Source organism: Procambarus clarkii, chromosome 32 (assembly GCF_040958095.1).
Source record: "Procambarus clarkii isolate CNS0578487 chromosome 32, FALCON_Pclarkii_2.0, whole genome shotgun sequence".
NCBI classification, from domain to species: domain Eukaryota; kingdom Metazoa; phylum Arthropoda; class Malacostraca; order Decapoda; family Cambaridae; genus Procambarus; species Procambarus clarkii.
In genome coordinates, this window is record NC_091181.1 from 33,281,654 (window position 1) to 33,308,163 (window position 26,510).

Consider the following 26,510-nt stretch of genomic DNA (forward strand, 5'->3'; position numbering starts at 1 on the left):
AATATGTTATCCAGATGCCTATATTTGGGATTGATATTCAGTGTCTTATATATTAAACCCTTTCATGGTGAGAATGACAATCTTAATGTAGAAAATACTGATAGAGACAAAGAAGATATTACAGAAATTCATAATCCATCCAATGAAAGCTTACCTTCCCAAAATGATAAAGAATTATTTTTACCTGAAAATGCTGTTCAAGTTGATATCACTAATCCAATCAAGGAAGATCAATTTAACACAGGAATTAATGTGACTCTGATAACACCTAGTAATATTACACTAAATGAAAGTGATATTGATTATGAATTCAATGATAATAACACATTAGCTGAGATGCCAAATGAGACTACTGCTTGGTCTACAAATGAGGTTCCAACCACTCCAAGTCCACTGTATGAAAGTGATCTTGTCATTAATGATTTTTGCCTGTGTGACCTTAAGGTAAGTTATTACAAATATAAAATAGTGTGTCCTCTATAATATTTATGTACAATCTTGATTGAAGACAATTGTATTTTAATAATCTGTTAGTTCTAATGTTGCGATACAGAATACTCTTCATGCACCTACAGTTTTTAAGGAAGTAATTTCAAATTTTCTTAAGGTTCATTTCTGTGATATCAACTGTTGTTGTGATGAAGATTGCAATGCTGATGACCGAAAAGTATTCTCCCACTGCCACGTGCGACCTCAGAATGTTTTGGGTGAGTAGGATTTTAGAACAAATATCTATTATACTTGTGTGACAGCCTTATACATTTTTAATGTAGAGTTAATGCCCTTTCCTCCTTTTAGGCTGTATAAAACACTCGAGGATATAAAAGATGCAGTCTGTGTAATGAAATGCACCTCCGTGTAGGCACCTCGGTAGCTCCCCTTTGCTTACCTGCAAGAATCAGAATCTGGCTCTCAATGAAGCAAGAGAAGCTTGGTGATCAGTGGTCTACCTGGTACTCAAAACTAAGCAAATTTAAAAAAAAAAATCTTGTTAAATGTAATGAAATGCCAGATTTTGGTATTGCCTCAGTGACTCACCTAGATAGCTCCACATCATGAGGAAGTTCAAACAGGGAATGAAGGTGTTCATTCCGAGAGCTTGAGAATGCACCGTAGGTCTGCCCGGTCCTGTTTGAGGAACAGGAACAACCGGGACACCCACGGTAAAAAAAAAAAAGAGGATGTGAACTCAACCATGCCCAAGCCCAACAATGTTGCAATGATTGTGCAGAGCTGAGAGGAGGACTCCTAACCCAGCACCGCTGAATCCAAAAGGAGGCGACAGATGGATCAACTCCACTGGAAAACCTGGGAAATAACCCAAAAGCCTACAAACAGTGGGACCAAGAACTGGCAAAACAGGACAGCCCACAATGCCATCAAAGGGTCAAAATGCAAATGGGCCAGTGTAAAAAAAAACCCTGAGCAGAGGCATCCTTTCACAACTTACGAAAACAACAATGGCCAGAAGGAGCCACAATGGGAGGAAGTGAAACAGTACAGGAATTATAACCTTTCTGCAGTAGGACCCAATTGAGGGCCTGGAAGGCAGTAGCAGCAGTTGAAAGGATCAAAGAGAGAAATTCCCTAGAACAAAGGTGTAAAACAGGGAGGCAGATGAGGATTAATCCCTGGGCTGTGCACCTGTTTAATTCTGTAGCTGACACTCCCGAGGTGAGCAAAAAGAAAAAAAGGGGGGGGGGGTGATTTTTTTTTTATTTTACATTGTTAATTAGCATACAGGAAGCATGAAAATCCAAGTAAAAAGTCTTTACCTCTTGTGGTTTGGAGAAGTTAGGGCACCAGGGTGCCATAAGCATGTGCTTTTATTGTTTAATAGTTTATTGAGGGCTGATTTAACCTAACATATTTCATGTTGTCTTTACAGATACCCGTTACTGCTTCCAGAGACACACTGTTTTCAGCAATCACACAGAGTACAAAGTAGAGCACTTGCAGAATGGTCTCTTTTGTATTATAACTGACAATCTACCACAACGCACAACTTATGTTACTGTAAAGGTTGGTAGAGAGCAGTTAATACATGTTAAGTTTTTATAATACTGTACACATGATATCACTGACCTGATTCAGAGAAATTGTATTTACCTAGCAAGTTTTACAGAAAGGGATTGAAGTATCTGTTTAAAATTTTACAAGTTCAGTAACTAGAGTACATTATGTAATATAATGAACTATGTGGGGAAGAGTAATGTCTTTCATATTTTTTAGGGGGCAACTTCTGTAGAAGAATATCAGCAGCTGGAAAGGGGTATATGGCATTATTCCTGGGAAAGCTCTTATCAAACTCTGCAGTTTGATGAGGTTTCATACTCTGCTGGTTCAGCTGTGTGGGCAGTAAATAAGGAAGGATTCCTTTTCAACATTGGTAAGAGATTATTCAAGAGAAATACAAAAAAAATACAAAACGTATACTGTATATAAACACAATGCATGTGCACACACACACAAAACCAGTCGGTTAAATTAGTAGACGGATAGAGAGAATTTAAATAGTGTAGAATTTGAAAACATGTTCATGAAGGGTGCTGCCATCTGGTGGTTGTAGGAGTCTGTAGTCTGTAATGGGTTGTTAGGAGTGCTAATTAATATTCCTCATTTCTAATTAGCACTCGCAAAGGGATGTTGCTCTCTCAGGTGGGTCATAGCAAGCTGGTCTCTTGGTGGTGAACCGAGTTAAGATGCACCACTGTCCCTTTTACCCTTTCTTTCGGGATTCACTCTTTAGTTTCCCAGAATTTGTGCAATAGTATAACTGAGGACCAAGCTCCATAGTTTCTATGATTTTCAAAGATTGGACTTGGTGTTTTTAGTGCTGCTTGGAACACACACACACTGAAGAGAACATCAGTGGGTCATAAAGCCCACGCTGAAAACCACCTATTTGGTAGAATCAGTATTAATCTGTAACGGTTCTATTGTTACGTAAAGTATGGTGACAAATAAACACAAGACACTAAGATACTATATATATATTTGGTCGAATATACAGAAGTACACAGGTGATACGTTGGTGTGAGTTGAGCGCACTGAGCGTTGGTACAGTATCTCGCAAGTGTCTGCTCTAGACCACACTTGAAAGTAGACTCTAGTGAATGTTTGCTATTCTGCTGCTTATATGCTCGGGCAACTCCTCACCGTGTTGCCCGGGCAACGCCTCACCTCATTCATCTCCAAAGGTTGACAGGAATATTAACAATGCATTTGGAGCGAGTATATTATTGGGATAATCTACTTGCTACAAATCTCTGGGAGCTATGGTGGGGGGGGTGCTAGAAAAAGGCATTTTATTACATTTAATGATTGACTTGTGTTTTTCAGGAATTCCAGATTCCCTGTTTGGAAGCGAATGTGAAACCCTAGAATCTTTAAGCTTCCTTGAAGACAGCCAATCTTCATGTAATCGAGTCTTCCATAATGTTGCTGAAGAATGCGAGAATAAAATTGACATTAATGCTATTAACTTCCTTATTCTCTATGTAGTGGCAGACCCTGGTAGTTTAAATCAGGTAGGTTGTAGCCAAATGAGTTTAAATATTTCTGTTTTAATCTGATAATTTGATATATAATATTCATTGATAAATAAAATACTGTATGAGTATTCTTTTGAGACATAAGCTATTTACCAATCTGCCTATACTGTATGATTCAGCCCATCCTCCTGTTTTGACAGTGCAGTACTTATATTAACAATGAGGACCATAGTATATATATACCAATGTACAGCAAAATTAGAAAGTAAAAATCTGAACCATTGAGTTGGACAAACTGTTATGACCCAAATAAATTTTTTTTTAGTCGTGTTGCTTTGACAAACTAAACTAACCTAACCTTCCTAGGCCTAATATAGTACATATGTGTACTATACTAGGCCTAGGAATATTTAATTTAGTTTTTTAGCTTCATTTATTTTAAAAGAATTCCTTACTAGTCAGTATACTACTATCTAAATGCTAAGTACATACGAATTTGGGACTATTGACGATCGCAATAGGTACCATCTTGACAGGAGGATAGGTTGTACAATTTTATATTCATACGTATCGGCTATTCACATTTTTTTTTAAGGTGTAGCCTTTTGTAATATGGTCCCCAGATATTTCTGCTTCAAAATATACGAGTATCAAAATCTACACAAAATAAATATTAAAAATTAAACTTTTAAAAGGTACTTGTACATTGGAAATAATTGTCATAGGCTAAAATAAACCGATTTGTCCATGTAATTTCCATATACAGTAGTACATACATGCTAAAAGAATAACAAACAAGAATGTGTTGAATCTTTGAAGGTTCTTGCTGCAAGAACATACAGATAACAGAATGAAAGTACTGTACTGTAGAAAAAATAATTTAGACAACAAGTCAAGCCAAGATAAGCTTGACTCCCAACCAAGAGACCTCAGAACATAACCACCAAAAAAGGGTAGATGGAACTGCTGCAATCAGCCCCAACAAGATTGGGGGAAAGGCAATCAGAACATTACATCCTCATGAAACAAAAATCAAGACCCAGTCTAGGGCTAGGTCCACATGAGGAACAATGCATGACAAGGGCAACAAAACTGCAGTGGTTGTAAATGCTGAGGAAAGTCTGTCAAGAAACGAACACGGGCACAAGGAGAGTGCAAGCTGACTAGGCAGAAGCCGAAAGGCATGATGAAAAAGTCACCTCATAGGACAACAACTGAGCAAACAAGAGGTCAGCGAGAGAATCAGATGCTCCCATATAAAAAAGCACAGGAAAAACAGGGCACACCTCCAACCTTTCCAAGCATTGCAGATACCCAAAACAATTGCCCACCTTACCACATATAGGATAAAATTTCCAGTCTCTAGACATCAGCATGGAAAAAAACAGCATTCAACATAATGAAGCACCTCTTTCTGGTGGAGCCTTGGTAGCTTCCTGAAAATATCTTGTTGGGATAGCTTCCTCCTACTGAGTCACATCAGCCATAGAAATCCTGTTTGGTCTACTAGGAACCAGAGCCAGTATTACTTCTGGCAGTGAGTATTATATGCTAAAATCTAATCTAGACAGGTAAAGGCTCAAGATTGGGGTAAGTCGCTAAAGTGAATACCCCTCGAGAGCAGGCCACAAAGTAACATGAAACTACAGGTGAGATTCTAACACCCACTGGATTTTTTAAGTAGCCATAGACAGGATGCCCATTCATTCTACACCAGCACCAGATTCCTGGAAATCTATATTCATCAAGTATTGCCCCCCCCCACCCAACCCCCCCAAAAAAACTATCCCATGCCCTAAACAACTTTTGGAGACAGGGCCTAGATACTGGTGTTATCCCCGACATACTTAAAACAGCAGTGAGTACACCACTTCACAAAGGCAGTAGTAAAGCAGATGCAAAAAATTACAAACCAATAGCTCTAACATCACATATCATAAAAATCTTTGAGAGCTAAAAAGCAAGATCACAAAGCACATGGAATCAACACATGGGATCACTATCAACACACAGAATCACACAAACACATGGAGTCTACATAACCCTGGGCAACATGGGTTCAGAACAGGGTGCCGTTGCCTCTCACAAATACTAAACCACTATGCCATGAAATTAAAAATTAGAAATTAGATGCCATGGAAGACAAGCAAAATGCTGATGTAATATGCACAGATTTCACAAAAGTTTCAGACAAATGTGACCATAGTGTTATTGTACACAAAAATGTGCATAAAAGAAATTACTGGCAAAGTAGGGAGATGGATCTTTAATTTCCTAATGAACAGAACCTAGAGTGTAATAGTCAACAAAGTAAAATCCGTATCAATCACAGTAAAAAGCAAGGTACAGTCAACCCAAGGTAGTGTGTGCTTGCTACGGTACTTTTTCTCATCCTCACGTCAGACATAGACAAAGATGCAAACTATAGTACAGTACTCTACCATCCTTTGCAGATGACACTAGGATTTTTATGAAAGTTGACAATATAAAGTACAGCAAATCTCCAATCTGACATTAGGTTTTGCAATGTACCACAGAAAATACTCTGATGTTTAATGAGGATAAGTTCCAGCTAATGCATTATGGAAAACTAAAATATAAAAAAGGAAACCACGCAAAATGCAGTCATACCACACTATTCAAAGAAATACCAATATAAAATATTTGGGAATAATCATGTCAAAAGACCTTACATTTAAAGAACAAAGTAACAGTCACAACTAAAAATAAAGCGACAGGTTGAATAACAAGAACCTTCCAAGCAAGAAATGCCATATTAATGATGATACTTTTAAAGACACTTGTATTCTCTAGGGTTGAATATTTGTGCACACTAACAGGCCTATTCAAAGTTGGAGAAATTGCTGACCTGAAGAGCATGCAGAGGTCTTTTAATTCCTGAATCCACTTAACAAAACATTTAAATTTTGTTATGCTTAAAAATGTTGAACCTGTATTTCTAGAGTGCAGGCGATATACATAATAATTTACACTGAAAATATTAGAGGGATTGGTTCCAAATCTGCATACAGAAATAACTCTACATGAAACCAGGAGGCATGGCAGGATGTGCAAAATAGCCCCATTGAAAAGCAGAGGTACAATAGGAATACCGAGAGATAACTCTATGAACATGAAGGATCCAAGATTTTTCAGCTCTCCCTCTACACATTAGGAGCATAACAGGCAGACCTCTTATGGTGTTCAAGAGAGAACTTGATTAGCACCCCCAAAGGATACCAGATCAACCAGGCTGCGACTCACATGTCAGACTGTGATCAGCTGCGTCCAACAGCCTGGCTGGCCAGACCACCAACCAGAACGCCTGGTCTGAGACCGGGCCGTGAGGATGTAGATCCCCAGAACCAACAAGTAGTAGTCAACAAGTAGGTGTGAGGACCATCACAAAGCACAGTCTGAAGAAGAAACCAATTCACAAGACTCAGTTGCAGTGTTAGAACACTAAAGCATGTGTAAGCTAAGTCTTTGTGTGAAGCAGGAAGGCTAAAATCCCAAGGAAGCAGGATACAAAATTTAGTATACCGTATATGCCACCAAAGTGGGTAATCTCAACACTAGAACTGAACCTAAACAGGTGTAGACCTAATCCTGGGGTGGAGTCATTAAAGCTAACACCCCAAAAGAGCAGGTTTCAAATAACAGGAAATTCTAAGTCACAGGAAACCCTAAGTCCAAGGACTATCTTCTCAGAGCACAGTCTGAAGAGACCTGGTTGCAAGACTGTCTTCAGTTTGGCTTAAACTAACCCTGTCAACCACAGGCAAAAATTGTAGAGGATATGCCTGCAAATGAAACACCACAAAGAAAAAACTATCAAGCAAAATCTTGAAGAGTGCAATACTTACATACACATGCAGTAGTGCCTTTGCAACCTCGTCCAATCAGTACACTAAAATGGTAGTTTGATTACATATAAAGCTTTTAAATCTAATTCCTCTTAGTATAGTAAGGAATACTATACTAAGTATAGTAATACTAATACTATAGTATAGTAAGGAATACTATAGTATAGTATTACATCTGTCCTCTGGACAGATGTAATAGGACCCATTATCACCACACCAGAAATAAATATCTCTTTGATATCCCCAGGGTCAAACTTAATCTGTGTAAACACTCTATGCAAATTAAGGGACCTAGTCTATGGAACTCACTCCCTAGTGAATTGAAAAACTGTAAAACTTTTGCCTTATTTAAAAGCAAAACCAAAAAGTACCTAACTTCATCATCTTAGTTTCCTACACTGAGCTTTAAATTTGCTCTGTACCTAGTGTTACCCAATCTCCTAATTTTTATGTAATATCAAACAACCTTATCATTGTGTTCATTGCTGTCTTCTTCTATGTGCTAGCCATATGCTGTATTGTGACTACCAATTTTTGTCAACTACCATTCAAGCTGTCATTGCAACCAATCTTATATTGTTTCTGCTGTATTGTGCCTACCAATTTTTTGTCAACTACCATTCAAGCTGTCATTGCAATCAATCTCAGCTACCTATGTGCTTTAATATACTGTACCTACAATTTTCTCTCATCTTTTTTTCATTTCATGTAATCTGTTATCATTTTTTTGTCTATAATTTTTGCAAGTATTTACCTCCTTAAAATTTTCTTAGATTAAGGACCTGCCCGAAACGCTGCGCGTGCTAGTGGCTTTACAAGACTGTAATTACCATATTTGTATCCTCACATTCCTTATGTACATTCTTGTATATGCATAAATAAATAAATAGTGTTGCACATTAATATATGACAAATTATTTATAAAATTATTTGCAATATTTACAGAACTCAAGGACTACTACCAATACAGAATCAACAAAGTCTCCATCATTCCTACCCCCAACATCTACAATTACACCAAGTGCCTTCACGACTGATGAAGAGATAGAGCTCACTAACTTGGATGAAAACAAGAACCACACTGCCAAAGCGAAAAGTGCAGGAAAATTAACAAAAATTAATTATCAAAATTGGAAGCAGTTGACAAGTTCAGGACCATCAAGTATTATGACTTTGGAACCCTCACAAGATTCAAATTATTTGTCCGAGGACCAGTTATTGCCAATCAAGGTATTTTTGTGCTTCCTTGATAATAATGAAGAGAATTGTACAGAGACAGATATTAATGATATGCCTCAGCCTGTTTATACTGTTGGTGTATGTGAAAATGTAGCTCTGAGCATTCATTACATATTTTTACATAATGGTACTGAAGGGATTTTTCAAGTGCAAGCCAAAGTCTATCTCACTAATGTTGCCAATACAATGACATACTATAAACAAAGCTTTCATGTTAAATACATTTGGGCATCGGTAAAGGATGAGACAGCATTTAAAAGAAGTGGTCATCCTGGTTATATTATTGGAAAACCTATTCTTCTTGGAAAGCTAGTTGATAATGTCACTGAAGAAGGTAAGTGTCAGTTTTTTTGTTTAAATCTAAAAAAACATTTAGCTCTGAATGAATATGAAAAGCACTTTTCTGATTATACACTTAGTTGATCCTTAACCCTTAGACAGCAGTTATTGTCATATATTTATTAATGGGGTAATGCGGTTATCATCATCATGATTTAAACTATTATTATCTGGGTTTTACATGTATGATGCAAATTATGTAGACATTTTTTCCAAGCTTGTCTTTGTACAGAATTTCCTATACTTAAATAGGTGAAATGAAAGAAGCCATCTACCTTGACACGAACCCAAGGCAATGGCTGACTGTATTGGCCCCAGGAAAAGAAGGAAAGTGCAATTCACGTTCTCAGGTTACCTTTGGCATAGAAATGAGGACAGGCTGTATTGTTCAAGTGAAACAAGACGACCTAAAGCGCTGTAAAGTGTTGCAGAATTATTTCATTGATCTTCTCCTTGGGCCCATTCTACGGGATCCAAGCAAATTGCGTATTGGAACCTTCGGAGATTCTAGTATCAACAATGCTGCTGACTGGATACCAATCTTAATACCAGAAGAACCTAGATCAGGACCATTTTCAAGTAAGTACTGTACTTACCATCTTGGTGTTTAGTGCCGAGCACTTCATTTCTGCTGTATTTAATTTTGTTGCTGTGTGCTTAGAATTTTGTTTTATAAGTACAGCATTATCATAATTATTCCAGTGGTAAGAAATCAGGGAGTGTGCTAAGAAATTACCACTATATACCTCATGGAAAGGACATGAGAATAAGGATTTGGGATAGGACAAAGGAAAGAAATGGTGCCCAGCCACTTAATGGTCAGAGATCAAACATCACAAGTTTGTATATATTAGCTTTTGCTCTCGCAGCAAATGTGAAATGCTCATGAATCGTATAATTTTCTGGGGCATATGTTTTACAGGTCATGTATTTGGCAAGAGGAAATGTTCCGACATCATCCTGTCTTTACACATTGAGATTGCCTACAGTCTTCAAGGAGCCTTGGCTAATCCTCAGGCCAAGGTTGTTGGCATTGTCCTACACTATGGAGAGCCACAAAGTATTGATTTTAGTTGTGCAAGTCTAGTTTGTCAAAATGCACAGATGAAGAACAGTATCCAAGTTGTAGAACTGATATCATCAGTGTCATTTGTGGAAGTAACTCTGCCACCTCAACCTGCTTATTCCAAACCTCCAGCTTTGGATGCTAAGTTGCCATATAACTTTTTTTATCCATTCTTGCCATCATCAGCCCCTGCAAATCATGTAGAATTGATGCTTGTTTGGACTTTCTTGCAGTGTATAGTCTGTATTCTATACTGAGAATGTAAAGTGACTAGTTTTACATGTGTACATTGCACGAGAAGCTACTCATACAAGCAAGATAAAGGGCTAATATCATACAGAGAATAGGATACAGTAACACCAAGAATTTTCCAAATGTTGTTTAGGCAAGAACAATTTCCTTTAAGTATTTACAGGTTGTTAAAACAAATATGTATTGTGACTAGTGTAATGACGTATATTTGTTCAAGAATTAGAACTTGTGTCTGGAAACATGCCTCATAGCACTGCTTAAATATGAAAAGCTGTGAAAATGAAGGGCTTAATAATCACAATGAACTTTTAAAAATATTACATATTTTCCCAATGTACTTATTTCTGCATTCATATGCTGTCAGTTCATTAACCAATGTAAGAATAAACCACCATGTTGTGCCTAATAAGATATGTTGTATGCCTTAAAAAGGCGCACACATATATATACAGTACACATACATATGCAAATATAACGTACTCTTCTTTTTACGAGACTATAATGTAGACTTTCTATTTTATGTGTCGATTAGGGAGGTAAAATAAATTTGAATGTTTATCTACAGTATATCCTAGAATGCATATATAGTGAAACATGTAAAATATATGCATTATAATTAACTTCCTGTTATAAAAGTTGGCAAATAGCAATACTGAAATATATGCAGCTCTTGGTAACTCACATCAAACTTTTTCATAAAGTAAATGCAAGACTTGTGGAAGTCATATAATTTACTTTTAATCTTTTTATGCCAAAGCGGTTCCCATCCAGTTGTGAGCTCTACTGACCCTGTGAAGCTAAGCAAACTGTTGACAGTTTTAACAGAATTTGTTCACAGAAGCTAGACAAATTTACTGTTCACAGGTAAGCTGACCCTGTGAACAGTAAACAAAATAATAATGAAAAACAGGCAAGGACACTTTTAGGCATTTAAAGTACATACTGCACATAAGTTTTCATCATCATATCAGCTATTTATTTCACTTTTTGTATTTACACAATTGATATCATTGATATTTCTAGTCATCATTACTGTAATGTCCTGGAAAACAATTTCCCACCCTTGCCTATTGAAAGCCAGGGCTAGAATTTGATTTACTCTATGCGCTAGGGAAGCTTGGGGATCAGACATCAACTCAAAAGGAATAACTCACCAGAAAGTACTATATATAGGTTTCAGAGGGATCTAGTGCAATTAGTTATGGCTTGGCAATACCAGCACTTAAACTTAGAATTACTGGAAGCTCAACAGAAAAAACAATTATAATGGTAATCAGGGTAACAAACAGCAGTCCTAAGTTCCATTTTTTTTTTAATTTATAGCAACTCATTTTTAAAAGTATTTTTTTAAGTATTAATTTTTTGTACATTTTAATTATAATCTAAAAATTACTTTCTAACCATTTATGTACCAAGTTATTATTCTTGTTACCAACTTATTAATTAATAAAGTCTAGTCAAATTTAAATACATATATTTCAGCATGCTAAATATCCACCGATATTTAAAGTAAAGAAGAACGAGAGAAAGAAAAGCTTTCTGTTTCAATTTCATTACTTGCGTGACACACTTCAACCCCAATAACCATTTGGATCTATGCCATATTTTTAGGCTGTGTCCATTATATATTGTTTTATATATAAGAAGTTACCTCTGCCTGAAGCTCAAATGAACAAATTACAAAAATCCTATTTTCTTCAATTGGCAATGATAAAAGAAATATAAAATAGGGTATTAAACAAATGGAAACTAAGCCAGTCCTTTAGATGCTTCGAGCCAGTCACTGTAGTCCACCAAGACTATATTACTATGCTAGACTCTGCAAATGGTCTTGTCAGATGATTTAAAGTTAAGGAAAACAATGAAAAGTTTAACTCAAGCCACCACTGAGGGATATACTCACCAATACAGGCAAGAGGCTTAATGCACCATCGATATCTTTAATAAGTACCAATTAGAAAATGCAAACTTATGCAATTTAGAGACCTGTGAATTACTGTTACTAGCCAAACAACTCACAGCCACCACCAAGTGGCATCACTAAGATCAAACTATCCAATCATATGGTAGTTTGCAGAAATTTAATTAACTGTTTTTTCCCATTTTTCTTGAAAGAGGGGGCTTGTTTTTGTTAAATTTGTGTTGCTGCCCATTGGTATCTTAGCGAGTGGTCCTTTTTGGTTGTGGATTGAATTTGATCTACCCAGTCTCCTTTCTTCAAGTCAGGAAACAAGACTACTTGCAAATTTACTTGTCATCTAGCGGCAAAGGTCAACCGAGCCTGACAGGATAATGGTGTTCTAGGTAGTAGCTTTCCTATACCTGTACCTCCATGCTTGAAGCTCTTAGATTCCTACTTATAAGATAGGCCTTGAATAGCTTTGCACCCCACCTCCCACTCAAATAGTTCTGAACTCTAAAAGCTCACAACTCATTATGCCCTTCCTGCAATACTGCAGCTCTCTAAAGACAAGGTCTTCAATAAAGTTCTGACTAGTTATCCTTGAGACTTTGCCTCTGTGCAGAGGGAATTCCATATTTTGATGTTTGCTTCACCACATGGTGTCCAATTAATGTGTCTGAACTTGCTTCAGCTTTAAGGGTCATCTTCCCTGGCTATGATTGTGAAAACCATCTCTCATCTGGGGTCTGTTAAATGCTCTCCAAGTGGTCCATCTCTTTTTGAGTTGCACATTCCAATGTTGGTAGGTTTAGTATAAACTCCTGTGGTGAAGACGTTGTCTGGTTCTGACAGACATCGAGGTAAGGGAATGCAATTTGTGATGCCTAGTTCATGGGTAAAGTTAAGCACTGCATTTTAGCTAAGTAGATCCTTTAATCATAATTCCTGGGAGGTTATATTTAACCAAATACCCTATTTATTTGTATACCTGCTGCCCAAGTACCTTTACAAATAAACATACATATGTACATACACACACACACACACATTCATAATAGTGGAGGCCAAAACCGTCAGTAATTTCAAAGCGTTATATGACAGTGCTGGGAAGACGGGACAACACAACTGCAGCTCTCATCCTGTAACTACACTTGGGTAATTACTGAAGTAATTACCCACATTTATCTAGGTGACACTATTTCATATTGAAGTTGATAAATCTACAATTTACTTCATATTTACAAAACTAAGATATATACCCAACAAACATAGGATTTCATTTCACCAATGAGTACAAATTCAAATTGCACTCACACTTTCAACCCATTCTATTAACATTATGGCAAAGTCTGGCACATGGATGTACACACAGTATTTATCAACTATACTCTAATGTATATTATTATTTTTCATACATTTAAAAAAAAAAAATTCTGATAAAGATGAGTAAAAAAATATATTTAATAAAATTCATTTATGTTTAATATTTTTATCCAATGCTCTTATATTGGCTGGTCCTCCCCATAATGGAGCAAAATTCAGTCTTTCATTCAGAAGCCCATCTTCAAGGGATAAGTCTCGAGCACCAATAAGTATTTTCTTCATGGCTTGAATTACCTCTGGTTCATGGGATATTCTGGCAGTTAGCCAGTTTTTTGTTTCATCGTGTCTATTTACTACATCAACAATATGATCTGCCAATCCTATTTCAAATGCTTCGTTTCCATTAAGCATTCGACATGTGCTAAGAAGTTCAAGTGCAAAACGAGAGCCTAGAAGTTTAACCAACCTTGTTCCACCACCCCAACCAGTAACAACTCCCATTCGACCCTGGACAAAACCAATTTTCCCTTCAGTGGTCAATATTCGATAATCAGTAACAGTTGTCAGCTCGGCTCCTCCACCTAATGCTTTGCCATGTACAAGGCAAACTGTGATAAGCGGTAAGCAATAGAGTTGTGTGAGAGTTTTGTGCATGAAAGTTGACATTAATAATCCATCCTCAGGATTGCTTATAGCTCTCACAGTAGTCAAATCTCCACCAGAGCAAAATGTATCTCCTTGAGCCTGCAGGATCACACCCTTTCCCAAGGACCAGGAGTCTAATTCCTCAACAATGTCAGCTAACTGCACCATCATTTTACCTGTCAAGGATGACAACCTATTTAATTTTCTAGTGGATATAAAATTCAGATAAATTTAATAATCTTTATATTAATGAAAGAAATGTACAAAAGTCTGATTTTGAACTTTAAAAGTTACACCTACCAAAAAGTTTTTTGTAAATAAACTTTCTATTTCTAGCAGGCATCTAAAGACATGTTCATACAAATTCTGGCTGTAACATATGCAAGACATTTACTAATTAACAGTACAGTATTATTATTACAGCTTTAAAGGTTATATATTAATAGTGTTGAGTATAATGAAACATCACTTTCTGGGCCCTCCTCAGTGATTCCCCACAGCTTATTCACTAGTACTGTATCCCAGAAGCCTCAAGACACACACACACACACACACACACACACACACACACACACACACACACACACACACACACACACACACACACACACACACACACCAGAGTATCAATTGCAGATTATGCCAAGTCCTCACAAGAATACACTTGTGAAGCAAACAGTAGAGACTAGGAATGACAAGTAAAAGGCCAACACAAGACCTTTGTGTTGGACAATCTTTGGACATGAGTCCAAAGATTGCTTGACACTTGTATTTGTAAACAAGTAGGGACTTGCTAAGAAGAGGTGTCCCAGGAAGGTCAGACGGGTCTGATATCAGCAACAGGACTGACTTATTCCCGGCTCGGAAGCGTGACCCCTGGGACGCCACCTGGTGGCAACTCTTTGTTGGGGCGGGAGGAGCTTAAGCTATGCTCTAAGTGAAAAATTTCTATCTAACTGAATCATTTGAGGAGTTTGTCGGCTGTTTTGATGAATTGCTTATGCGAACCATGCAGTTTTCTGTACTGCCTGTCTTTGCCTACTATCTGGATAATTTCTCAGAGGCACAGCTCTGTGCCTGTGTGAGGAGGCCAGGTTCTAACTCTGGTCCCCCAATAGGTCAAGAGGACTCCTATGACTGATACAACTCAGTATTGTAGTCAAACGCTATCTTGGTGATCTAGCTTCAGGGAGCCATTGAAGGGCTCCTATAAAAACCAGGTGCTAAGGACCAACTAAGGTACCAAGGAGCCCCCAAAACACCCACCAGAAGGACTAACTGAACAAAGGAAGGAAGGAAGGAAGGAAGGAAGGAAGGAAGGAAGGAAGGAAGGAAGGAAGGAAGGAAGGAAGGAAGGAAGGAAGGAAGGAATTATCAGGAGAAAGCACCAAGCCATTTAGAACAAAGCCAAAGAAAACAGAGGACCGAGATGAAACTGAACAAACTTGGAAACAAAGAACCAAGGCCCCATCAAGACCAATGAAGAGACCAAAAGCCAATGTGATACCCACCATAGTACTCTTTACTGATACTGAAGTTTATTAGCCAATTTAATAAATAAAATTAAACTGTTTGTAGTGCTCTCAAACTCTCTGCATATCATGGCACTGTCCTTATTGACAATGAGATTACAATATCATGATATACTGTATTTATGGTGTCAACCACACTCTAAGTACGTTTTGTAGACCTTCTAGTCGAAATACTTTTGCCCATCATGGTACAGTACAGTGGGTAGTGCACGTGTCTGGGGGAGTCCAGAGATGAGAGTTCAATCCCATTCACGCCAATAATATATTTTCCAATATCCCAGTTTGCTTACCATATTATTGCATGATGTACTACAGCTAATTTGAAACACAGTATGCAAGTTCTTTGAATATAAGAAAATAATGTCATTACTGTAATACCTAATAGGAAAATTTTTATTAAACATTTATTATAATGTACAATACAATGTGTATAAAACTGTTTACTATCCTTGAATAGTATTTTTATGTGCATTTACAAACATGATAAATGTAATTAAATACCTGTTTCTGGGGGTCCTTGGAGGCTCATTGGTGCTAGCTACCTGGCAAGCTCCACCCAATTCAATCCACACCAGGCTCTTTCTTGCAAGTCATTGTAAGCCTGCCAGGATCCAGAGACCAACACCTGACTCCCACCTAAAGATGGACAAGGAGCAGGAGAATACTAGATCACCCTAGCCACAAAAAGACCAACAGGAAGATGGGTGAGTCAAAGCATGAAAAGGCACAGAAAAAGCGAACCCCACAATCTTATAGCAGTTCTCTTGTTAGTTCCACCTGTGCACACCACCAGAGGACTCTGCACACTCATTAATCCCTTCGCTTTTGATATCAGTCGTTTAGCCAGGAAGATGAAAAACTGAAATCCCTGAATAAGGAAGGGAGAATCCCAAGAAACCACTAAGGACCCACCAGAAAGAGGTATTTCATTACATTCAATGCTAGTTTTCAGGGAGGGCTCCAATGGTAACTACAGAATAACACCAAAGGAGTCTTCATCAAGGGGGCAGAAGTCACAAAGTAACCCCCGTGAAAGGGAGAGTTAGCGTCGAGTTAACTGTCCCAAAGTCACACAACCCCAGTATGGACCAAGAATGTTTACCAAGTTTACTTAGTAAACATTAGTTTACTTTACATTCTGTTGAACTGCCAAATTGCTTGAGCCAAAATATCTGCACAAGACATATCTGAAAAACATAGACCCACAAACTTGTGATCATCATGGGGCTCAGGAACATCGGATATACAACAGAGCATCCCATGTGGACCACTAGTGTTAAGAAAGGCAAATGGCTACAACTAGACAACAAATGATGCACCCAAGGCAAACCAGCAAAGCATCAATCATCAAAAAACCACCTCTGGAACCCAGCCACCTCATCTGTAGCCAGAAAGTAAGGAGAAGGCTGTAAGCAAAGAAAACGACCCCATGACCAAAACAACAACCCCCCCCCCCAACACTCCCAGAGAAGAACAAAGCTCCCTAACCCATCAACCAGAAGTAAGAGCCAATGAAATATCATTGAAAATAAACCCATCGAGAAATTATTAGGGCTGCAGTGGGAAAGAGTAGCATATCCACATCACAGGCGATCTCATCAGGCAAAATGAGGAGGAAAATGTGTAATCCTTTGGTGGCACACAGGACAATTTAACAAGGAAAACCATTTCATGACTAGATGGTTCATTCATTTTGAGATTCGTTGTCATTTTTCTATGCTTTGTTTACCTTGCTAATTGTACATTTTGGCTCGCTCACCTTTCTGGTGGCCTTTTCTTGGTTAGGGTGATTTAGTATCCCATGCTTCATATAACTCTTTGGCCAGGTTTTGGCTTCTAGTTCCCAGTACAGTAACTCCCAAGGGCCTGGTGTGGATTGAAGTGGGTGGAGCTATCCAAGTAGCTAGCACTAAGGATCCACCATTGGAACCTTCCCAGAAAAGAATTATTATACCATATCTTAAGATTTTATGACAATGACTATACTTTATAAAGAAAACGCTATACCTGAAAGAGCATTCTTTTTCTGTTCATGTGCCAATGTGATAGTTGCAATCCCAGATCCATTATCCTTTACCAGAGAAACTTGTCCTTCCCCAAGGGATGCAAGTTTTTCTCGTGCTTTGATTATTAGTGAGCTACAATTCCTCCAGTGAATCAGAGAGTTAACTTCATGTCGATAAAGAATATTGCAACTTTTCTTCAAGAACATTCCTGTACTGTAGAATAAATATATGTTAGAAATATTGCCAGTACAGTATATATTTTAAAATGTAATATCTATCTCAACATTAAACATTATCTGTAATTATGTCCAAATATTATCCTAATTTATACCTTCAAAAGCTTAATGTTTTCCTCCAAATCTAAACTTGTTAAGAGTAATTCCCTGGTTACCAGGCACTTTAGAAAGTTAATATATGATGGACTACAGTATATAGTACAGTAGTTTTATTAAATTTATTGGAATACTTATGATATAAATCAATAGGAAATATAGTTAAAAAAAAACACTAGAATGGATACTGTAAAAGCAACATCTACATTAGTTATTATAATAAAAATAGTAGCATTCAAAATTCCCATGTATGCCAAATGGTCAACCACCATAGTGCAAATATCCAAATGGCAAGCCAAACTATCCATGTACAAAGATTTTGCCACTATACTATATATAGTATATACAGTAGTATGTTATGGCTTGCATTATATGATACTTATCCTTATACAATACAATACAACACAATTTTTATTTAGGTAAGGTACATACATACAATAAATATTTACAAGGATTGTTTTATACTATTAGAAGATTGGATTGTTTATAATACTATTAGACAAAACTACAAGAATAACATAGCCTATCTGGTTCTTAGATGTTAGGCCCCACGGTTGTCTGAACACCAGCATTTCCAGGGGTCCAGTCACTGGCACCATGTACTATAATAATGTTCAGTGACAAGTTTACTGGGATCCACTTAACAATAAAAATCTCATATTACTGGACACACTAGCAGGGTGTTTGACCAACACCCTGCTCACATGTCCTCTTGCTTAATACAATACATATTTAATGGAATGGACCAATCTGTCAAAACTGCTGGGTTTTAAACAAATTAAAGCACCATAATACAGTACTGTGCAGTCATTTTATGAGCACTGACCTCGACAGGCTAGGCAAGTTGCTTAGGTTCAAACCTTTCCCCATTAGGCATAGCATCTACATTTTTGAGTTTCAAATTATCAGAATGGGCTAGTACTGGTACTGTTTAGTTGTATTTTAATTTTGCGTAGTGGTTTAAAATTAGCCGATTGTGATGCTGCTATCTGAATGCATTGTTTATTGCCAATAAACAATCTCCTGCCCGAAACGCTTTGCGTAATAGTGGCTTTAGGCATTGTATGTACTAGCTCTATCTATTAATCCAACAAACTTTGTAAAATCTCTTGTATGTATGTACCTTACCTAAATAAACATTTATTTATTTATTTATTTATTAATAATGACTGTGTATGCAAACCGTCATCCAAAAATGATAGTACTTATAACAATTATTGGTCAAATGTAAAAATGAGACAAAAAAAAAAAAAAGAGCTAAAGTTTTATATTGCTGGTATTTATTTTGTGGATGGCTTAACAGAAGGCACCAACTAAACCTAAATGTTCATATTCCTTGTAAGCACATTTAATGGGATGGTACTAAATTTAACCTAACATATAATTTATGATTATATATACACACACATAATATAATGTGTGTGTAAATCATGAAAATTAACACGTGATGAAAAATGTGACATTGTCACACCACGGAGGAAGAATTGAAACAGCTTGTTTCTTACCTGTCATAGACCTATGTATATAATATATATAATATTCAAATTTTTAATAAAAAGAAACGTGTACAAAGAACACAGGAGTAATGTACAATTGTGGGGAAAGGAGTTACACATACTAATGAAGCCACTGTTATGAAAAGCATTTTGGGCAAAACTTAAAACATTCTAGAAGAAAAAAAAATGATTTAATGGCATGACTGGGTAAACACTTCATACTGAAAGAGAACAAAGAAAGAAAGTTCAAGAAAATAAATGAATACAATAAATAATTTGGCCCACCAAAGCTAAGTTTTATTTCAAAATCCAGCTTGATAAAATCATAACAAATGAGGGGACCTTTGCCAGGTTGCCGCGTTCCCGTCCTTGTCAAAGCCACCAATGAGATAGTAGCCCTAGAGTAAGGTAAGGGTACAGATAGGTAAAGGTGGGTAAGGTATAGGTACGGGTGGGTAAGGCAAGGGTAAGAGTACAGGTGGGTAAGGGTACAGGTGGGTAGGGTAAGGGTACAGGTGGGTAGGGTAAGGGTACAGGTGGGTAGGGTAAGGGTACAGGGGGGTAAGGTAAGGGTACGGGTGGGTAAGGTAAGGGTACGGGTGGGTAAGGTAAGGGTACGGGTGGATACAGGTACAAATGGGGGTAAGGTACAGGTTATCTTGAGGCGATTTCAGGACTTAGCGTAGGTTCACCTAGCATTACTGCTAGGTGAACAGGGACACCAGGATAAAAGAAACTGCCCATTTGTTTCCGCCTCCACCAGGGGATCAAACCCGGAACCTTAAGACTACGAATCCGAAGTACTGTCCACTCAGCTGTCAGGTCCCACCTTTAAGGTGGGTAAGGTAAGGGTACGGGGTAGGTAAGGTAAGGTTAAGTAAGGTAAATTTGAGTAGAGGATGTCAATATAGTTGTAACTATAGTTATCAAACTAATAATGTAACTAATGTAGTTATCATTTTTAAAAATTTTGCAAGTATTTATCTACTTATAAGTTTCTTAGATTAAGGACCTGCCAAAGCGCTGCGCGTACTAGTGACTTTACAAGAATGTAATTACTATGCTATGTATCCTCACAATCCCAATGTACCTTCTTGTATATATGTAAATAAATAAATAAATAAATAAATAAATAACTCTTAACCTATACAGTACTCGGTAAGCCCCTAATATAGAATAGGGTTGAAGCACACTGCTCTGTTCCTAAGCTTGTTAATTAATAACAAAAAAAAATGGTTCTACTGTATTAGAAAATTAGTGTCACACTATTCTTGGTAAATAAAATTGTTACAAAGCCAATAATTGTCTTTTTTTTCACATTAAAGAAGAAATTATGTTAACAAAATAACTTTCCGTTTTACATTCATTACCAGCTTCATAACAACATTACGGCTTTATTTCCGTAATTCAAAGTTGCTTTGGGTGAATAAAAATTATTTTACGGACCCGACTACAGTATTGGTAGTACAAATTACCAGTGACTTGTCACACTAATTTACAACTAAAGTTCAGACAACACACACAAGACTAGCCAGAAGCTTGCAGAACAATGTGCTGTGATCTTGGAGCTTCCTCACAAGCAGCGGCGGTGGACTTGGTGAGTAGTAAAGGCTAAAAAGCTGTCTTATCCCGGCGACCCTTCAGCTGGTGTAGCGGCCGGCGGCGGTACTGACGGTCCTCGCTCACCCCTTCACGCAAATACTTACGAACGTGTACATCTTTCCTCAATCTTTGAGGGCTTCTGTTACATTTATTAAACAATTTAATAGCATGAAAACTTCGCAATTAACTGTTGTTATTGTTATAAACAGGCTCCTGATGTTATGGAGCTCGTTAACTTTAATAATTGTAAACAAAGCCGCCAAAGATTGAGAAAAGATGTACAGGTTCGTAAGTGCTTGCGTAACTGCTTCGTGAATCAGGTCCCAGGACCTAGATTCAGGAAGCTCTGTGTATTTCTTCGTAAGTGGGTTTGCTACGAAGGTTCCTAAGTGCGCCCTAAGAAGATGCTTAGGTGCGATTCAATAAGGTATACTTAGGAAGAAAATTGTTGGTTCACCTGCGTGCCGATAGAGGTCACTACTGTGTTTCGTTTGGCCAATCAGAGAGCAGCAACATTCTTCATATTAAAGATTTAGCGCTGGCTTATCGGAGCTCTACTGCCTCCTATTTACGTCGAATTTTCTTATAAAATTAGTATATTTCGAAGTAAAACAATGTTTTTTCAACTTCTGCAGCCAGCACCGACATTGTAGTAAACAAATATGTTACATTTGTTGTTTACCTACGTAATTCTAAGAGATACTGTGTAGCTGTCCTTGTTGCTCGGAAGATGCGCTGACAATTATTGTATATATTTACTGAATTTACCCAATGGCCACTAACTATCTAGTGACCTCGAAGAGGACAGAAAGCCGGCGGCTTGTTAAAGGGCCCGCCAATTGTCTTAATGATATTTTTTAGCTGGAATTTGGCATTTACGGCTTCAGCGGGTAGGCGGTTCCATGGGTTTATAGTCCTCTTGGTGGAAAAAAAACATCTGTTTTCAGTCCTACTTGAGAGAACATACTCTCCAATACTATATCTGTGATTGTCCTGTTATCAGTGACTTCATACCAAATGGTATGAGGTATTTTGAGCTCTGTAATTACTTCATACACTCAGGAATATTGGAAGATATTCTTGTGCTGCACCCAGATTTTGCCAGTGGAGGCTAATAGATCAGAATTAAGTATTTTGTTCTCTCCTAATTTCATGTATGACTGGCCATCCTGTGAGGTGAGGATGTTGGGTGAGCTTGTAGCTGGTTTTTTATCTACACTGTGTGGTCCTTTATACAGAATAGGGAAGCAGCACATTGCTGTGTATACCTAAACATGTTTAAAAATACATTGTTTGAGAGGAGTTTTGTAGAAACTGGTAAGAGTAATTATAATATAATGTTTCCATGATTCAGTGCTTACCTCTTGTGAAAATTGCTTAGAGTTGTTTAGTCAGAGTTGATTTGTTTTTTGTATTGAGGCTGGTATTTTCTAAATTGATTCCATGTACAGTATGTCTAACCATCCTGTGAGATGGGAGTATTAGATAAATTTATAGCTAGTTTTTTATCTACACTGTAATATTCCATATAGACTAGGGTAGCAGCACATTGCTGTGTATACCTAATCTTAATAAAAAAAATCAGTAATAAAGATTTTTTATATTATAGTTTGTATTACAAATACAGTACTGTATTATCCTTATTAAATCATGTTGACCATGGATCATTAAGATCTCATGTTGATATGTAATACAAGTCATATTTCTTTTGAACTGCTAATCATTCATTAAATTGTGCATTGTCTCAATTTTTCACTTCCTTGGATATACTGTACAGTACAAAAAGATAGGATAAAAATAAACCAGTAATATTTCTTTCATTATATTTTTCATTTAAATAACTGCATCAATATTTTTACAGCTGACAGGATTTGTTTTCCCATACAGGTGCATTATTTGTTAAAAAAAAATTTGGTTTATTGTTACACACAATGGTGCTACATAGCCTTCCCAGCTTGGTGCCTTCTTTTAATACTCGCCGATTAAAAAATAAATAATAAATACATTTTATTCAGGAAAAGTACATACAGTTGATTTACAAACATAATGATGGATTTATAGGCAGAGCTAGTACATACAATACCTAAAGCCACTAATACTCATAGCATTTCGGGCAAGGTGTGGGGGGAAAAAAAACACAGACTAAAACTTAATAGTAATCGGGATTAGGTATAAATTGTGTTGAAAGAAGGAATAAAAAATACAAAAAGGGGGTTAACATAGCATAAATCAGCAATTGCACATGTTGGTGAACAGCGTTGTTTAAAAAATAGCAAGACATGGGTTGACATTTAGGAGGCAAGTTAGGTTACATGGAGTTAATTTGGCAGTACTTGGTTTAACTCTTAAACTGGTTGAGAGAGGTACAGCCTTTGACATGATTCGGGAGGTCATTCCACATTCTGGGTCCCTTGATTTGTAGAGCACTTCTAGTTTGGTTACACACAGCCAAATTGAGTAATAGGAAGAGGTCTTGGACACAAATTTGTTCCATGCTAAATGCCTGGGGGGCGACCAGACGGAGGCGGCCCATAACCCCCCGAAAATTTTCTGGCCAGACGGAAAATGCAGCACATGTAAGGTGCTGCATTTACCATATCAAAAATCATTTGCCAGTCTTCCGACTATTTGAGAAGTTCATGTTCATCTCTGTAAAGTCTGGATATAATTTTCGCTTCTTACTTTATCAGAGATCTTTATCAGATTTATCAGATTTCTGGAGATCTTAGTGTCTTGTGCAAATTTGATGGTGTGGATTGCAATATTCCCATATATGTCATTGATGTTTATGACAAAAATGGATTGGCCCCAAGATGGAAGCTTGCGGTACTCCACTCATCAAATTTCTCCAGTCAGATTCATTTCCATTTTGAACGACCATTTAACCTTTGCTTTGTCCATTCTAGTATTCTACCATTTCACAGGATGCAACTCACAACAGTTAACTAACTCCCAAGTACCTGTTTACTGTTAGGTATACAGAAGCATTAGATGAAAGGAAACATGCCGAGTCATTTCTACCCTGCACGAGATTCGAACCCAGGACTCCCGACTGAGTCGAGAAAGAACCCAACTGTACTACAGAGATCCTTTGATTACTGTTGCCCTTTTCTGATGTTGGCACAAGATCCTGAGTAATCTCATACAAGATCCCATACATGCAAGTTTCACTAAAATTGCAATTGCTTGTTGTATTAAAAGCTCCTTTGATGTACTTGTCTGTCATTAGCTAAATAATTATCTATACAGTTGTCAGTGCTATATATCCATTAACAAATCTATTAAGGGTATTGACTAATAATAATTGATCGTATATTAAAAAAAACATACAAAACATAGTACAGTTGTGGACTTTTACTTTACTTTAACTTTAATTACGTGCAATGGCAAGTTACCACGTCAAAGTGGTGACGTGCAATGTCACTACTTTGATGATGACCAAGTCATCTCTCCCCCTTTATTACTTTTGTAAATATAAGTGACACAAGGGTTTTGTAAATATAAGTGACACAAGAGAATGTGTGGAGTGAGTTTGTTTAGCATGTTGAGGGATTTAAACAAGGGGGCTGAGTGTTGTCTGAAAGCAGAGTTTGTTATTATTCCGACAGCAGATTTTTGCTGAGTGATGATGGATTTGAGGTGGTTTGCAGTGGTTGAACCCCATGCACAGATACCATAATTAAGATAGATATAGATTAGTGCATAATATAGTGAGATGAGAGCAGAGTTAGGTATATAATATCTGATTTTGTAGAGTATACCAACTGTTTTAGAGACTTTCTTAGTTATGTGTTGTACTGTATGTGGGTGCTGAAGTTGAGTCTCTTGTCTAGGAATAGGCCAAGAAACTGACCCTTCTCTTATGTAATCCTTATTGACAGGCTTCACCTGATCCAAATTACTTTGGTCGTGAGAATCACTCCAATGCAAGAAATGGGTCCTCACCAAAATTTGTATGGCTGAAGGTTTGAAGGCGTTGTTGTCGCCTGTTGGCGGCACCGACGGTACTGACCAGCTGAGCCTTCAACGACCGCCGTTTGAACGCCATTTTGAAATTCCAGGCGTACTACCCGAAAAGTGCGTAAACTAGTATTTGCGTGCATTATAGGCCATTCCAAGAAACCTTATTGCTATGAATATCTTGTTATCTAACAAACGAATTATTTATGTTAATATTTTTAGCACATATGTTAAATTAGGCCATTTTTCATTTAGAGGGGGTATATATATATAGCTATTTACATTTTAAGTTTGAAAAATTACCGTACAAAATTGAATGCAAAGATAAGATTTATTTATACAACCCTATTTGGAAATTAACTCCTTTTACAATGAAATAAGACGCAAATAAGAACCTCAATTGTGTAGTTGAAATTGAAATTGAAATAAGTTTATTGAGGTAAAATACACACAAAGGGATGAGGTAGCTCAAGCTATTCTCACCCCATTCAGTACAACGTGTTAATATATACATAGACACACAACACAAATAAACATATTGCCAAACATTCTGAGAGGTAAACATATACATTTCCTCCTTCACAAGGAGTATGTTATCAGACGTACACACAAAAACTTTTATGACCCAATTGTGTAGTGAATTTATGCATTTTGTTTTGATTAAAAGCTTAGGTAGTACAATGTACTACTTCTACTACTAATACCATATTATATATGAGGGGCTACTAAATAAAATTAAAGCACAAGCATGACACCTAATATCATTAGCTGACAGGTGAAATAATATGAAAGTCGGAAATTATTTGATTCTCTCTTAGAATTTCTACTAATCCTTTTTTTCGTCGAGACCAATATATGTCAGTGACCCCTCAGATAAATTTCATTTGCAGAAATCAAATTATTCAGACCGTTTCAAAGAAAACGAGTTAGATATACTTTTATATTTTACCTGAATTTACCCGAGTCTGCAGTTTAATGCTGATAAATGTAAAGTTCTGAGGCTAGGTAATGATGATAGAGTTACAAGATACGAGCTTGATGGTGTTGAGATTGCGAAGTCGGATTGCGAAAGGGATCTGGGAGATATGATTAGTAAGAATTTAAAACAAAATGATCAATGCCTGAATGTTCGTAATAAGGCAAATAGGACACTGGGATTTATTAATCGAAGCGTTAGTAACAAGACACCTGGTGTTCTTCAGTTATATCTTGCTCTGGTTAGGTCCCATTTAGATTATGCAGTTCAGTTTTGGTCGCCGTATTATAGAATGGATATAAATTCACTTGAACGTGTCCAGCGTAGGATGACTAAGTTAATTCCCCAAATTAGAAATTTTTCATATGAAGAAAGATTAACAAAGCTTAAGTTGCATTCACTGGAAAGGCGAAGAGTTAGGGGTGACATGATAGAGGTTTACAAGTGGATGAATGGACATAACAAAGGGGATAACAGCC

The 26,510-nt window shown here is 37.1% G+C and overlaps 2 protein-coding genes across 4 annotated transcripts; one reads left to right on the top strand and one right to left on the bottom strand.

Annotated features, from left to right (window-relative positions):
* The first annotated feature begins 3 nt into the window (after positions 1-3).
* On the top strand, positions 4-11,724 carry LOC123759393 (tectonic-1). Its single transcript, XM_045744382.2, has 8 exons — positions 4-444; positions 608-707; positions 1,889-2,022; positions 2,233-2,389; positions 3,343-3,530; positions 8,306-8,933; positions 9,191-9,517; positions 9,861-11,724. The coding sequence occupies exons 1-8, from the start codon at positions 4-6 to the stop codon at positions 10,259-10,261; spliced, it is 2,376 nt and encodes a 791-aa protein (XP_045600338.2). The 3' UTR covers positions 10,262-11,724.
* Positions 2,979-25,285, bottom strand: LOC123759394 (ethylmalonyl-CoA decarboxylase). Of its 3 annotated transcripts, none has more exons than XM_069335196.1 (3): positions 25,041-25,285; positions 17,667-17,878; positions 2,979-14,303 (listed from the first exon to the last, which is right to left on the bottom strand). In XM_069335196.1, exons 1-3 carry the CDS (start codon positions 25,196-25,198, stop codon positions 13,630-13,632), a joined length of 1,044 nt encoding a protein of 347 aa, XP_069191297.1. In that variant the 5' UTR covers positions 25,199-25,285; the 3' UTR covers positions 2,979-13,629. The 3 variants fall into 3 exon arrangements, with proteins under 3 accessions (XP_069191297.1, XP_045600340.2, XP_045600339.2); XM_045744384.2 differs by lacking the exon at positions 25,041-25,285 and adding an exon at positions 21,071-21,683; XM_045744383.2 differs by lacking the exon at positions 25,041-25,285 and adding an exon at positions 21,017-21,682.
* Between the last annotated feature and the right edge of the window lie 1,225 nt (positions 25,286-26,510).